Source organism: Rhinoraja longicauda, chromosome 25 (assembly GCF_053455715.1).
Source record: "Rhinoraja longicauda isolate Sanriku21f chromosome 25, sRhiLon1.1, whole genome shotgun sequence".
NCBI classification, from domain to species: domain Eukaryota; kingdom Metazoa; phylum Chordata; class Chondrichthyes; order Rajiformes; family Arhynchobatidae; genus Rhinoraja; species Rhinoraja longicauda.
Window position 1 is genome coordinate 14,240,209 of NC_135977.1, and position 13,436 is coordinate 14,253,644.

The 13,436-nt window shown below is 41.6% G+C and overlaps 1 protein-coding gene across 1 annotated transcript; it reads right to left on the reverse strand.

Moving 5' to 3' along the window:
* drg1 (developmentally regulated GTP binding protein 1) lies at nucleotides 1-13,436 on the reverse strand. The gene is made up of 9 exons (XM_078421370.1): nucleotides 13,292-13,436; nucleotides 10,846-10,969; nucleotides 8,768-8,943; nucleotides 7,725-7,794; nucleotides 6,776-6,945; nucleotides 2,709-2,839; nucleotides 711-878; nucleotides 491-613; nucleotides 1-378 (listed from the first exon to the last, which is right to left on the reverse strand). The coding sequence occupies exons 1-9, from the start codon at nucleotides 13,328-13,330 to the stop codon at nucleotides 279-281; spliced, it is 1,101 nt and encodes a 366-aa protein (XP_078277496.1). The 5' UTR covers nucleotides 13,331-13,436; the 3' UTR covers nucleotides 1-278.

The following is a 13,436-nucleotide window of genomic DNA, read 5'->3' on the forward strand; positions in this document are numbered from 1 at the left end:
ACTTATTGTAATACTGTCAAAACGTTAGCTACAGTTAATATTCCATTCTGGTACTCAGTTGCAATGTTCCAATAGTCTTTTAATGGATGAATTGTACAATTGCATTGGTAAAAATCTTTTGTTTCCACGTGCAACTATTTTGGATGAAACACTGGCTGCAGTTTGGGCAAAAGGAGGTGCACGGTCCCAATCCTGACACGCAGAGTGTGACACAAATCGATATCATCAGGGCAACAGGATAAAGGAACTTTGATGAAGAATGAAAATCATGGCCTATTTTACTTCTTGACTATCTGAATTACATCCTCGTCTTCCATCACATGGTCCTTGCCAACTTTCTGTGGATTATATTTCACAGAGGCGCCCCACACCAAAGCACTGGAACAGAAAAAAAAACTAATTACCAAAAGCACTTCCTCTGTCACATAATCGGCATCTCGCATTTTATATCAAACATCTTGACTATGATAACAAATGAAGGATTACTTACTATTTGAATTCCTTAATTAGATTTTTATGAATTTTCATGCAGAAATCCTCAACTGCAGTTTTTCTATGTGGTAGCACAACAGGGGAAGTGTAATCAGGTAACTGCCCCTTGGGTTTTGTGTAACTGCAACAATAACATTTCAAACCATTTATTATCAAAGCATCCCAACAGCAACAAAAAAAAACTGTGAATCACTGTCCTCACTCAAAAAGGTACCTACATGCGAACAAGTTCCAAGTAGTCCCACAACCTTTCCAGGAGATCATCAAAGTTCCAACGGTGATGTGCAGAAATTGGTACACAGTGTGGTATTTTATAAATGACATCCAGTTCCTCCAAAGAGATCTGGTCTATTTTGTTTAGAACATAAATGCATGGCATGTACACCCTGAAGTGGAGAAAACAGGACTTTAGTCCAGCCAAGGCTTGCAAACACTCATATTATGTAAGCATCGAATTACTTAAGCTAAAATATCGTACAAGTATATTAAATATATATGTAGAATGGCTATTACAATTCTGGATGATCAGTTAATGGCTTACAATCTTTTATAATTTATATACTGCACAAAGTAGTATAAGGATGAACAAAAAATATAATAAAGCGAGAATGGATTATAAATTGGAAAGTCTTACATGACTAAAATTATGGAAGATTTAAGTATTAGAAGGAGCAGTGAATGAAAATATAAAACTTCATTATATCCAGACTTTCAATCAGTTAGACAAATGAATAAGTTCAGAGAATGCACAGCCGGAACATACACAGCAGAATGGATTGAGAATAAACGTAAAGTGTAAGAGTAAAATACATTTATTTGTAAAGATGATGTGTTCCATTAGGACCACAACTCTTCACATTTACATTAACGATCTGGAATCAAGAACAAGTTGTCAAAATTTACAGATGATACAAATTAGGGGCTTGGAAATACTGGCAAGAATGCCAACAAATTACTGGAGGATTGAATTCCTCCCACAAACCAAAGACGTACTTGTTGGTAAGTTACTTGGCCAATGTACGTTATCCCTATTGCAGGTGAGTACACACTGAGCACCCTAAATTCTGTTCAAAATATTATAGGATGGACATGCAGGCATTAGAGAGGGTCCAGGAAAGGTTTACAAAAATTATCCCTGGGATGAGGGACAGCAGTTAATGGATAGATGAGAGAGGTTATGACTGTTTTCTTCAAAAAGGCAGCGTAGATTTGATAGAAGGACACAAAATGATGAGAGATCTGGGCAGTGTGGAGAGTGAGATGATTACCCTTTATATGTTTCAGCAATTAGGTAAATGACCCACTGACAAAAATCAGTGTCCCAATGGGAGATGAAAAATGCAAGAGATGGGTTAACAATGCATTTTGAAATCCAAATATTAATAAGCATCATGAGATCGATGCTTTATTGGGTTAGAAGCCCAAATACACCAGAAAATAGGAGCAGGCCATCTGGCCTCTCAAGGTTGCTTCGCAATCAATGTGATCTGTCCCAGGCCTCAACTCCCGTGCCAGTTCTCCATAGTCAATTCACCAGCGTCTACAAATGTATCCATCTCCTATTTAAATAACTGGTGATACCCCAACATTGGGGTAGAGACTTCCACAAATTCACCCCTCTCCACAAGAAGAAATACCTTGCACTAATTTTTACACGATGGCCCCTGTTACCATTCAACTATGTCTCCTCATTCAAGATCCTTCTTTTAGAGGCAACATCTACCCTGTCAGACTCCCTCAGGGTCTCATATGTTTCAATAAGATAGAACCTCATTTTCCTAAACTCCAAAGAATACTCATGATGGAACTGCCCTCTCATCCTAGGAATTAGCCCAATGAATCATTTTGGGCAGCCTCCAATTCTATTACATTCTTTCTTAAGTAAGGAAACCAAACTGCGCATAGTTCTGATTAAATATCTTCTACGTGTTGTTAACTTGGTTACTCCTTCAACAGATGCTGCCTTGACCTGCTGAATGTTTCCAGCAATTTATGATTTTATTTCAGCCTCTGCAAGTTTTTGATTTCCACATACACAGTAGTCAAGGTGTGTATTCTCTATTTTTAAACCTAAACACCTGGCAACAAAGGTCACATTGCCATTACTTCATGCACAAGAGTACGCAGATCCCTCGTTTTCCAGTCTCTCACCATTTAAATGATAATCTGTCTTTTGAATCAAGGGCAACACCTTGATGCTAATGCAGAATACTTACCTATTACCTTCAACTACATCAATCAGGTCATCTGCTGTTGAATCGCTACGTAATGTGATGTCAGCATTGTGGATTTTATATTCAGCGAGGATACTTTTCACAGTTTCCATGTCCAGTTCAGTCTGCACACACTGCAGGGCAAAACAGAGTAAAATGGATATACAAAAGTAACGGCACACATCATTCTCTGAGCTAAAGCCGTTTTGCTCAGTGATAAAAGCTGGGCATCGGAAGACGAAACATCGATCAGTTAATTCTTCATCTCATTTCCATGACCAGTAGATAGTTGCAGGTTTGTGCTACTTCAGCCCTCTTGGATGTTGTTTTGATGTTGGCATTTTAACCTCTTTTTGTAGGTCAGTCAGGGCATTTGATCAATGAGCTATCTGGGAAGCTGGAGATTATTCTGTACAGGAGATGAAAAATCAAGGCTTTGCATAGAATTACAACTGTTGGTCCTTCAAACTTAAATATTGTGGAGACACAGGGAATTGCAAATGCTGGTTTTAAAAAGACACAAAGTGCTCGAGCAACTTAGCAGGTTAGGCAGCATCTCTGGAGAACATGGACAGGTGAAGTTTCAGATTGGCACCCTTTTCAGGCTGATTGTGGTAGGGAAGAGAAGGCAAGAAGAGAAGGCAAGAAGAAAGGCAGGCTGAATTTCAAATATTCAAAATAAAAGCCTCCAGATATTGCAGTAAATGCAGGCCAGTCGGTTAAATCACAAAGGGCGAGGAAAGTTTTATAAAGTATAATTTGGGACGTTTAACAGTCACTTGGACAAGTGTGGATTGGTTAGAGAAAGCAATTATGGATCTGATAAAGGCAAATCACATTTAACTGATTGGATAGTTTTGATGGTAAAAGATAGCGCAGATGAGGAAAATGCAGCTGATGTGCCAATAGTTCAATAGCCGTTTAAAATGCTACCCAGCGGTCTTTGTCATTAGAAATTTAGCTCAAGGATTAATAGGGACAGGGCAATGTGTATAGAAAATTGGTCATGCAACAGCAAACCGTTGTAGGCACACAAGCTCCAAATTTGTAGGTGTTCCAAAGCTTAAAAGCATAGGAGGACGGTAAGAAAATACAAACAGACTGGGCAGACACACGGCAGGTGAAAGTTACGGCAGATAAATTTTGTGGTGTTACAATGTGGTAAAAAAAGAGGCACATTATAAACTAAATGCCACAATTCTAATGAGGGTACAAGTACAAAAGAATCCAAGGGTCTTTGTGCACACATCACTGAAAATGGAAAAGGAGATTGAGAAACCATGATAAAAAATTCAAAGCACTGAGTCAAGCAACAAATACCAAACCTCTGGCTATAATGATTCAAATTTAATGCAGATGACAAAAAAAACCCACTCCTGAATCTTGACATGCATTTTGTTCTGGGAACATGCCTTAAAAAAGATATCCATATCTTAAGAGTGCAGAATTATTTCAGGGATGTAGAATTTCAGTTGTGCCATGGTTGTTCTTGGAACAGGAGGTTGAAAGATCTTACAGCAGCAGTTAAAATCTGAATTATCTACACAGGGACAAACTATTTCCAGACCATTGACAAAAGGGCCAAATACCACAAAATGATGGCGGGACAAAGAAAGGATATAGGTGGAGATAGGAAGGCAGAGGGAGAACTGGGAAGAGGGAGGGGAAGAGAGGGACAGAGGAACAATCTAAAGTTGAAGGTCAATGTTCATACTGCTGGGCTGCAAGCGAAATATGAGGTGCTGTTCCTCCAATTTCCAGTGGGCCTCACTATGGCACTGGAGGAGGCCCATGACAGAAAGGTCAGACTGGGAGTGGGAGGGGGAGTTGAAGTGCTCAGCTACCAGGAGATCAGGTTGGTTAAGGCGTACTGAGCGAAGGTGTTGAGCGAAACGATCGCCGAGTCTGCGTTTGGTCTCGCTGACGTAGAGAAGTTGACATCTAGAGCAGCGGATACAATAGATGAGGTTGGAGGAATTGCAGGTGAACCTCTGTCTCACCTGGAAAGACAGTTTGGGTCCTTGGATGGAGTTGAGGGGGGAGGTAAAGGGACAGGGGGTGGTTTGGGTAGGAAGGAACGAGTGGACCAGGGAGTTACGGAGGGAACGATCTCTGCGGAATGCAGAAAGAGGAGGTGATGGGAAGATGTGACCAGTAGTGGGGTCCCGTTGGAGGTGACGGAAATGTTGGAGGATGATTTGTTGAATACGCTGGCTGATGGGGTGGAAGGTGAGGACGAGGGGGATTCTGTCCTTGTTACGAATGGGGGAGGGGGAGCAAGAGCGGAGCTGCGGGATATAAAGGAGGCCCTAGTGAGAGCCTCATCTATGATGGAAGAGGGGAAGCCCCGTTTCCTGAAGAATGAGGACATCTATGATGTCCTAGTGTGAAACACCTGCAGGAGACAGGGTAGGAAGAAGTGTAGTCCAGATAGCTGTGGGAGTCAGTGGGTTTGTAGTAGATGTCTTATAAGCGGCAGATGGACTGTTGGAGCCTGTAGTTCGGGTTGGGTCCGAATTGGGAGGTCTGGAACCGGAGCTGGAAACCCCGAGGTAGAAGGTGGAGGCATTATTCGATGATTAGTGTCTGGAGAAATTGTGGAGGCAGATTCAATTCGAAGTTGCATTCCTAGAAAATACCGGTGTGATATTTCGTAACACAAAGGCGCTCATCTCCACATGCATCATGGAACTCGAATTGTAAAAGATAAACTTGTTTACTTTTTATTTCCCTCACACAATTCTGTGAGACAAAATGTTATGTCATATCTCTAATTTTAGGGCAGTGATTTTTGAATTCTCCAAGGGTTCCCATAACTTGAATACTCATGTAATGTATTCAAGAGAGTTAGATAAACATTAAAGGGAAAGCATGTGCAGGATTTTGAGACGACAAGCAAACAGGGCTTAGAGTCAAAAGGACTTGACGGGTTTAATGGGCTAATTCCATGTCATTCTGTGATTAAGGCTAATTCAGCTGACAAACTGTCCAAAGACAGTGATTGATGGTGATGTTCGCAATCAAAAATAATCAAAATTATTAAAATGAATCTAAAAATTATTAAACACTAAAACACTGCAAAGCACATATAAAGAAAGAAATGCATTTACTATATTTGTTTCCTCAGTTAATTCAAATATTCTGAAACGTACCGTTCTGCATCAGGATAATTACTCTCCTTTAAAATGAATCGAGTTGCTGAAATAAACACAAGTCTAACCAGATCCGTTTGGAAGCATTAGGAATCTGATGCTCCATGTTGCAGCACAGTTTGAATGACAGTAGCGAGTATGAATTGCCCTCAAAAATATATCTCACTTTCAATCTGGCCACACTGCAAAATGTTTTTGCTAATTTATATCCAGATTTTTAGTTTAGTTTAGAGATACAGAGCAGAACAGGCCCTTCGCCACCCGAGTCTGCATCAACCAGCGATCCCCGCACATTACCACGATCCTAGGCACACCAAGGATGATTTTACATTTATACCAAGCCAATTAACCTACAAACCTGTACCATCTTTGGTGTGGGAGGAAACCGAAGATCTCGGAGAAAACCCACAGGTCACAGGGAGAACATACAAACTCCATACAGACAGCACCGGTAGTCAGGATCGAACCCGAGTCTCAGGCGCTGTAAGGCAGTAGCTCTACCGCTACACCACCCTATGGATCATGGATGGGACATCAACATCATTGATCATAGGGTTCCTGCTTATCTTATGGGTACAACAAATAAATGCTTAGAAATGCAAAAGGTTCCTTTTACCTGCTATCTTTGCTCATTTGAACCATTTTAATTTAAAATGCACAAATGGCTCAAAATAAACTTCAAATAAATTTCCCAAGCATCCATACACGAATATTATAAATGAAATTTTAAAAACACAATATTCATGGATAATACAACACTGTAACCCAACTGTATAAAATAACCAACATTACAACCAATACTAAACAGCTTTTTAAATCAATCCAGTGAGATGAAATTATATCCCCACCCAACATTGATCACAGGTTCATGCAATTCTGATCCAATGTCAATCTTTTTAATAATTTCGTGTCACCTACCGTAGATGTCAAATTAATGCCTCCCTTGTCCTTCTTCCTGAACCCAATGTTGGGAGGCTGCTTGTTAAGCCGGATTCCAAAGCCTTCTACTTCATTCTCAATTATCTTCTTGTGTACCAGAGGCTTCAGCACATCGAGTACGATCAGGATTAAGTTACAGGTTCGAGCCACTGAGATAGAGGAAGGAAACAACGCAATGAGTTTACCAACTGATCCTTTGAAAAACAGACAAGGTTCAGATTTACCATTCCCTGAGAAAACTCCAATTACCTGTTTGCTGATGACAACACTGTAATGGGCCGGATTTCAAATAATGATGAGATGGAGTAAAGGAAAGAGATAGAATGCTGACTGGCAAGGTATCAAGATAACAACCTCTCCAGCAAGATGAATGGACTGGTTGATGATTTCAGAAAATGACATGGTCTATGCACCAGTCAGGATCAATGGTGTTTAAGTCGAGATGTTAAAGAGCTTTAAGGGCCAACCATGTTGAACCTACAGTGAAGAAAGAACATCACGCTTCGACTTCCTTAAAAGGAAGTTCGGCGTGTCTCCAATGACTCCTACCAACTTCAGTAGATGCATCAGAGAAAGCATCCTTCGGAGATAGTCTCAGTAACTCTACCCCACTCCTGCATTCAATAACTGTAACACCATAACCATAAACACTATATTCTGCAATCTGGTATGTTCCTCTTGGCACTACCTGTTGTGATTGTATATGGCTTGATTATATCCATACTATAATACGATTTAACAGGCTAGCAAGAAACTGTGTCCTGATATGTGTAGCAATAATAAACCAATATCAAGACAGGAATTACAAGTTACTAGATTCCTTGTCCCGCACACACGATTTGCTGGGATATATAATGAAGTGTTCAGAACAGTTCTTTATTCAAAAACGAAATTAATCTTTTGTCATATGTTGAAACACGCAACTTACCAGCAATAACCTGTCGCCCACGGCCTTTGCCATCTTTGGCTCCTTCAATGATACCTGGAAGATCAAGCAGCTGGGCAGGAATACAAATGTGGTTAAATGTCCAAAATAAATGGTAAGTGTCCAAAATAAATTAAAATATTGCGCAAAATCAAATGAAAAGCCCTCAAATTCTATCCCAACGTTGCCTTCCACCGTCACTACAATATAGCCCATCTGTCCACTGTCACTGTAATAGATATTCCATCTACAGCACCTATCTATCATTTCCTGGAAACAAGGAAATCATTCCTTAGTTTGGTATCAACTTATTTGTACCAGCATCTGCAGTTATTTTCCTACACATCATTCCTTAGTTAGGTCAGCTCTCAATTTCAAGAACATGTTTGTGTTCTGTACAAACTTTAAAATAATTTTACACAATGTATTTAATCAGCATGTTTGTGGGCCATTGTTGCTGTCTCTACCACAGTTAAAGGGCAAATTTACTGAAGATGACAAGTAAATACATAGCCAAGTATTTACTATTGACTGGAATAAACTAATGTTCCTTAAATGCACCAGCAGAGAAAATGGGCTGACTTATTTACAATACCAAGCTCACGTTGACTATGTGAGGGCGGCACGGTGGCGCAGCGGTAGAGTTGCTGCCTTACAGCGAATGCAGCGCCGGAGACTCGGGTTCAATCCTGACTACGGCTGCCGTCTGTACATAGTTTGTACGTTCTCCCCGTGACCTGCGTGGGTTTTCTCCGAGATCTTCGGTTTCCTCCCACCCTCCAAAGACGTACAGGTATGTAGGTTATTTGGCTGGGCAAATGTTTTTAAAAATATTGTCTCTAGTGTGTGTAGGATAGTGTTAATGTGCGGGGATCGCTGGGCGGCGCAGACCCGGTGGGCCGAAGGGCCTGTTTCCGCACTGTATCTCTAAAAAAAATAATAATCTAAAATCTTAATAAGTTTGGTAGGATAACCAATTTGTCTTATCTTAACCACGCACAATATACCTCTATCTACAGTTACCCATCTGAGTTTCCACATCATACCTGTATCTTGGCTCCTTTATAGCGAATCACCCCTGGTACAGTTGTCAAAGTAGTAAACTCATAGGCTGCAACTTCAGAATAAACTCCTGCCAGATTACTTAGTAATGTAGATTTTCCAACAGAAGGGAAACCCACAAACCCAATCCGGGCGTCCCCAGTCTTGGCAACATCAAACCCTAGCACCAACAAGAAATATAGAGGAAAAACAATCATCAATAAATTCACACCGGCATAAATAATTAGCGATTATAAAAGCACATTTTTTAAATTTGGCATATCCAATTTGGCTACTCACCTATCCTTGACATTCAATTACATTACTATTGCAAAATACCATGCTCAGGGTCGCCAATAACCAGAAATTTAACAGACCAGCCATGCATTTACTGTGGCTACTAGAGGGTTAGATGCTGGGTAACCTGCAGCAAGTGACTCGCCTTCTGACACCAAAGCCATGAATCATCCAGAAGAAACAGGTCAGAAGCATGATGAAATACATCTGCATCAGGGCAGCATTTACAACAGTCAAGAAACATAACACCATCCAGGACAAAGCAACTAAACTGATTGGCACCCTATCCTGCCTAAAAATTAATTCCTCCATCATAGTGCAAGTGACTGCAAGGTGTACCAGCTTCAATGTGCTCTTTAGTTACTTGGCTAAGCTGCTCTGGCTGCATCTCCAAACTCACAACCTCTACCAATAAAAAAGGGGAATATTTTCATACGAACAGCTGAACCTGTAGAATCCCTTGTAAGTCCTGACTCGGAAATATATTGCCATTCCTTCATCATCACTGGCTCTAAATCTTGGAACTTGGGACCCGGCATGGGGAGACCACCATGAAGAACAAGGGAGAACCTGGCGTGGGGGACTGCCGTGGAGAACAATGGGGACCGCCGTGAGAGACAGTGGGAGAACAAAGGGGGGCCCCGGTGTGGGGGAGGGGGACTCTAGTTTTAGAATCCTCTGCCCAGGGGATAAGTCTACGTGTGTTTGTTTGTTTGTTCATTTGTTCCGGTTATGGGGCTGTGCACAAGGCAGCAAGCCAACAGTCGCTTGTCTTTTTCTTTTTTCTCACTTTTAATTTAATTTTAATTTCACGTTTTCGTGTACCTTGTTGTGTGTTGTGACTGTTGGCAGACCAATTTCCCTCTGGGGATGAATAAAGTTTTATTGTATCATTTTGTAAGTTCATCACATTTGGTAATGGGCCAGCATTGATTCACTTTAATGGAGATTCCTAACCTCAAACTGTTTCTAAATGATATTTTATTTGAATGCTTTAATTCACTTCCCAATTTTAATGTGCTTCAACAAATATGTTTTTAGAAATTCCAAACAAACCATTTAAAGCAATATCCATGACATTTGAAAACTGATACGTGATCATTCAGCAATGTCATGGCAGCTTGATCCAATCAATTTATTTTCTCATAAGATGAACAGTCTCAACCTTCATTTTGGAGACACAAGAGACTGCAGATGTTGGAACCTGGAGCAAAAATATAAACTGCTAGGTGAAGCAGTATTGGTGGTGGCAAAGAGACGATCGATGTTTCAGGGGGTGTCTTATGAAATATTAACCATCACATTGCCTCACACATGCTGCTTAATGTGCCATGTTCTTCCTGTTGTTTATATTTCACTTAGCCTCCTTTACCACTGCCCTTGCAGAGGCGAAATGGCTCACTCTACTCCGACAAATGGATTGCAAGATCCCAGCCTTGCCTTTGAATACTTGCAGGGTCCCATTCCACCTCTTCTGATCATTAACGTCTACTCAACTATTTGTGATAGAGCCAGCAAACACTATAACGCTGTTATCGCAAATTCTCTTCCTCATCATCACTATATTTACTCTTTAAAAATACTTCCCAGCACCATTCTCTCCAATTATAGTACCCCGCTCACCCTACAAAGCATGGAAATTAGTACTTTGAACAATATATAAAAGCTTTGAAAGCATTCATTTTCACACATCTGGGCAAAATCAACATTGTGGATATCCCAAATTTCAACAAATGACACGGCATGTTAATTCGCCATTTTAGACATTCTATTACAAATCCAGTACCTTCACCAGGTCCTCCTCCACCTCCTCCTTTGGGAGTGATAAGTTCTCGACGTAGTTTGGCCAGACGAGCTTTCAACAGCCCCAGGTGGTGAGCCGTTGCTTTGTTTTTCTGTGTCCTGGCCATCTGATCAAGAAACCAAGGAAGAGATTTATAGAACCATTGCATGGTATTGTGTGTTTATAGTTACCAATATATCCTGACTCACATCCATAATGATGGCTGTACAGTCATTACTACTGACACCAAAACCACTTGGATAACTAAAAGTCAATGCCATCCAACAGAAAGATCACCACCATATCCTAAGGGGAACTCAATTGTTTAGTGGAGTGGTAGAGCACTCCATACACAAAGGATGATTTGAGGGTTTAAAATCTCCAAATTGTACACTATACCATTGAGTTAACACAGTCATGCCAGACATATACAAAACACCTTCCAAGAAGGTTGCTCCTCTGGTTCCGATTAAGTCTTTCCCCTCTCACCTTAAACCTGTGCCCTCTACCTAGATTCCCCTACCTAGGAAAAAGACTCCTGTATAATTAATCAAAGTAGATGAACAGTAATTTCTGCCATAGCAACAACTTCAGGGATAGATCAAGATGCACTTACTTGACACTTCTGAGTGAAGGTCATTGCAAATATTTTAGCATCGATCTTTGCACTTACCAGTTGGGTTCTATTATCTTTGAGGATGGAGATCTCCTCTGTTGGCTGCGTAATTGTCTCAACTGTTCGCAAATGAATTTGATAATTCAAGAACACCTATTCCTTCAGTTAATGGGATTGGTTTTCTGGCTATAGTATGCTTCCATTGCTTAATCAAAAAGTAGTTCTGCATTACAGTTCCACATTTAACGCACCTTATTTTAGGTGTATCTAAAACCCTTTTCTACACTCCCTTCCGAATATGCCCCATCAAATTATAGGTTGTGGTTGAATCCAATTGTGCTACATTTGATGGAAAAGAAAGCCTTGATCTGCTGAGTTGTTTTTTTATTGTTTGCATTGTTCAGCAGAGTACCGTTCTTCTTGTTCAGAAAATTTGTGTTCAGTGAAGACAAAAAATAATCACCACACTCCTAATAAAAAAGTAATCAACAGATATTACTGCAACTGGTAGACGGCAAGGAGATAGACTGCCTCCCTCATTTTTCTTTTCTTCCCCTATGCCTCAGGCCTAATCAGTCTGAAGAAGGGTCTCGACCCGAAACGTCACCCATTCCTTCTCTCCCGAGATGCTGCCTGATCTGCTGAGTTACTCCAGCATTTTGTGAATAAATACCTTCAATTTGTACCAGCATCTGCAGTTATCTTCTTATCCTAATCAGACAGTTCTGCCCTTCAAGTATCAGAAGCTACTTCAGTGGTGAATTATTGGATCCCACTACCATCCCCACCGACACCAACAACACTCAATTGTGATTCTTCCATTTGGCATTCAACAGCATAGAAATGAAACTTCAACTGAGGGAGAGTGTAGGAAACTTGCTCACTATTGGACCCCAAGGAGTTAGCCATCAACTTCTACGTCTGTTCTCTTAACAAGACATGGCATATCCAGGAACTACAGTGGAAGAATCTTGGTGAAAGGAAGGGTTTGAGTGTATGATTCTATCCAACTCTCATTTGATTAGATACCAGGACAGTTACCTCAAATTTGGGGCAAAGCTCCAGATACTAGTGAGTCACATGGACTCATCCCGCTTCATTGTATGCAGTTTATTCACAAAATGCTGGAGTAACTCAGCAGATCAGGCAGCATCACGGGAGAGAAGGAATGGGTGACGTTTCGGGTCGAGACCCTTCTTCAGACTGAGGATGTATGCAGGACTCAGATCAAGGCAATGGGGTTCTAAGTTTTGAGATTTTATAGTTTGATGAGCACAGTCGCTTGTTCGACCAATTCGGGGAACATAAAATCCATCCAGCGAAATCAACTTTGCACCTCTAGCACACCGTCAAGAAGATGCATACGAAATGTACTACCGAAACATAGGACAAGGGCGACAAGTGCATGGGATTCCTATCAACTCGAGGATAACTAATCGCCATCGCTTGCAAAAAAAGGCCACTGTGCCACACGTCATTAAAATACAGTGAAAGTCGATGAGTTACGAAACAATATCCCTGAACAGGAGACACGTCAACACCGGTATCGCGTGTTCATCAAAGTGACCGGGAAGCCCGGGCCCTCGGTACATCTACGTGAGAATCAGGTTCAGGGTCCATGGCGTAGCAAGGGGAGGGGGAAACTAGGCGTCGGCGAGGAGCAGCGCGGACCCGCCGACTGGGCCAAAGCTCCGGTGTCTACGATGATCACTGCTGATCTTTTTGTAGGTATAGCGTGGCCGGGCTGGCTGGGAAAACGGAGAGGAGAGGAGCCCTGACCCGCCCGGCCTGCGCCGTCTGCTCACTCGGTGGCTACGCTCCGCTTCTCGTTACCTCGGCCTCGATCTCCGATATTTTCAGTGGGATGCTCATCCTTGCGCTGCGCGGGCCCCGGCCGCCGCTGCCCTACGCTCGGCCCGATACCTCCCTCAGTGAGGCGCTTGCCGCCCGCCGGCTGTCCGTCGCAAAACTCGCGAGA

What these genes read in the sequence shown, in the direction of transcription:
- drg1 (XM_078421370.1), bottom strand. Translation starts at nt 13,330, where the DNA reads ATGAGCATCCCACTGAAAATATCGGAGATCGAGGCCGAG. An exon ending in TATCGGAGATCGAGGCCGAG is followed by an intron (nt 10,970 to 13,291) that starts GTAACGAGAAGC and finishes TTTCTTGATCAG; the next exon opens with ATGGCCAGGACACAGAAAAA. An exon ending in TGGGCGACAGGTTATTGCTG is followed by an intron (nt 6,946 to 7,724) that starts GTAAGTTGCGTG and finishes CCTCTATCTCAG; the next exon opens with TGGCTCGAACCTGTAACTTA.